The 2,427-nt window shown below is 39.0% G+C and overlaps 1 protein-coding gene across 3 annotated transcripts in view; it reads right to left on the bottom strand.

Annotated features, from left to right (window-relative positions):
- The window catches only part of LOC126386634 (RAC-beta serine/threonine-protein kinase-like), a 22,976-nt gene that overhangs the window by 18,576 nt on the left and 1,973 nt on the right, over nt 1–2,427 (bottom strand). For 2 of the 3 annotated variants that reach the window (XM_050039098.1, XM_050039116.1), the window contains exons 2-4: nt 904–1,065; nt 626–754; nt 341–452 (exon numbers count right to left, since the gene is read on the bottom strand). In XM_050039098.1, the coding sequence (XP_049895055.1) occupies nt 341–452; nt 626–754; nt 904–949 (287 nt within the window). In that variant the 5' untranslated portion in view covers nt 950–1,065. The remainder of the gene's footprint in view (nt 1–340; nt 453–625; nt 755–903; nt 1,066–2,427) is intronic. The other variant, XM_050039107.1, reaches the window with a different exon arrangement.

Here is a 2,427-nt window from a genome sequence, read left to right as displayed (position 1 = left end):
AGCTCTGGTGAATTCCATGCCCAAAAGGGTTAAGGCAGTGCTAGATAATAATGGTTGGCACACAAAATATTGACACTTTAGGCACAATTTGGACATGTTCACTGTGGGGTGTACTCACTTATGTTGCCAGCTGTTTAGATGTTGATGGCTGTGTTTTGAGTAATTTTCAGAGGAACGTAAATCTATACTACTATACAAGCTGTACACTGACTACTTTAAGTTATATCAAAGTGTCATTTCTATAGTGTTGTCTCATGAAAAGATAAAATGAAATATTTGCAGAAATGGGAGGGGTGTACTCACTTACGTGAGATACTGTAACATTTTACCTCGTTCTTACCTCTCCTCATTGCTGTCCACATGAAAGGTGCGTTCAATGACAGTGGTCCACTGTAGGCAACGAATGACAAACGTGTTGGGCCGGGGTCTTTCAGTCTTCATTAACTGGCATTCTGTGAATAATACAAATCAGATTGATGTTTATGGGAAGCTGCTGAAAATGTTAACACAGAGGACATAACTGTATTGAAGTCAAAGCAGCCAACTAGCATTGGAAAGTACAAAGCAATGGTTGTGAAGAAAAGGCAATTGTTCAGAGTTGTGTTTTGCCCTTTGGAGGACAGACCTGCCACTGAGAAGTTGTTGAGTGGTGGTGAAGTCTGGTCGGTTAGCTCAGGCTTCTCCTTGTAGCCGATGAAGGAACCATCACTCTTCAGGATGAAATACCTGGGCCTCCATGTTTTGATATATTCACCTGGGTCAGAAAACAGAAGCAATTTTATGTACATTTAATTAATAAGAACTTTGCTGACATTTTAAGTTGAACCCTTCAAATCAATTTCACATTTCACTGTGAATTATCAGCATGATAATTTATACCATACCAATCCTTATGCTTCTTACCTCTTTTATGAAGCCAGCCCTCTCTGACTATATTAACTTCATTCATGGTGAGAGATGTGTTTCAGAGAGGGTCGGGAACAGGAGGTTGGGGAGGGGAACAGTGAATTTCTCTCTCGGCCCGTTCAAGTCTCAGTTACAGCTGTCGAATCTGAACAGCACCTGCTGAATAAAATAAGCAGTACAAAGAAATAGGACCATCTTCAAATACTTAAAAAAAAATCTAACAGAAAAATAGAGTAGTTTAGATGGTCGACAATCGTTATATGGGGTTAATACAGTTAGCTGTATTACTAGACCTAAGTTTTATAAAGTTAAATCTAAAACTTAAGTTTCTTTTAAAAAAATTAACTCAAGAACAATTTAATAACTGATGTACAAAAACAACACCTGGATATACTGGAATGACTGGTCTCATTTCAACAAGTGGTCAGCAAAGAAGCACCATATCTGTAAGATCTTTAAACCCAAAACATGAGCTCAGCTGTGCTCTGCACCTATTACAGCTCTGCATTTAAAGGAATACTTCACGCCCCCCCCACCCCACTCCGACCCCAATGACTTTTTTACATCATTTACTCACCTCGTACTAGCCTCAAGTGAACGAAAATTTTAAAAAAAAACTGAGTAAATTCTTGTTAAATTGAAGTCATAGGTCACTGCATTTGACAATAGTAAAACTATATCAAAACATCCAATTGCAAACTCTCACAAAACTCGCAGCATAATCCAAGTCTCATTTTTCCAGTCGTATGCTCAGTATTTCCCAAACAGACAGCCCTTTGCAACAGGGAACTGAGCTGACACTGAAACTTATTTATGTGTTCTTCAAAGCCAGACCCCACTAACAAAAACAGCAATTTTACAAAGCTGAACACAGGAGCCGCTGGTCTACCTCCGTCTCGATCAGTTAGTTTGTTTTGATTATTGTTTGATTTTGGTGTTTTAAATAGTTTGGTTTCACCAAAGTCACATAGAAGCACAAACAAACTACTGATTGAGGCAGTGATTTAACTGCAGCTCCCATGTTCAAAAAGATAAAAATTGACTTTTTGTCGAAGGAGTCTGGCTTTGAAGAGAGCATAGGTACAGTTTTTCTTTCAGGTCAGGTCCCCATCAAAATGGCTGTTTGTTTGTACTGAGCATAGCATGTTTGACCGATCTGCATGAAACTCGGTGAACATAATCTAGGGCCCAATATCTAAAGTTCCCTCTTGGCAAAAGTTGGAAAACTTACTAAAACTGAGCTTCTATAAGGCAATGAATATTGCGGAGGGCATGGTTTATCACATTAAGGTGTATAACATCTCAAGAGTTTCACCGATCACCACCCAACTTTGTAGGCATATGACCACACATTATTGACCCCATCAAACAAAATGGGGGCGCTAGAGAGCTAATTTCTTATCTAGGCCTAACTGCCATATCGATTTTTACTAAACTTGGTAGATATGTAGAACAGTACGCCTCAAGGTGACTGGAGAAATTTAACTGTAATTGGCAACTGGGTGCGCTATAACAAACAGA

This window comes from Epinephelus moara, chromosome 3, assembly GCF_006386435.1.
Source record: "Epinephelus moara isolate mb chromosome 3, YSFRI_EMoa_1.0, whole genome shotgun sequence".
In the NCBI taxonomy this organism is placed as follows: Eukaryota; Metazoa; Chordata; class Actinopteri; order Perciformes; family Serranidae; genus Epinephelus; species Epinephelus moara.
The sequence above is the reverse complement of the archived record's forward strand: the minus strand, read 5'-3'. Positions and strand labels throughout refer to the sequence as shown.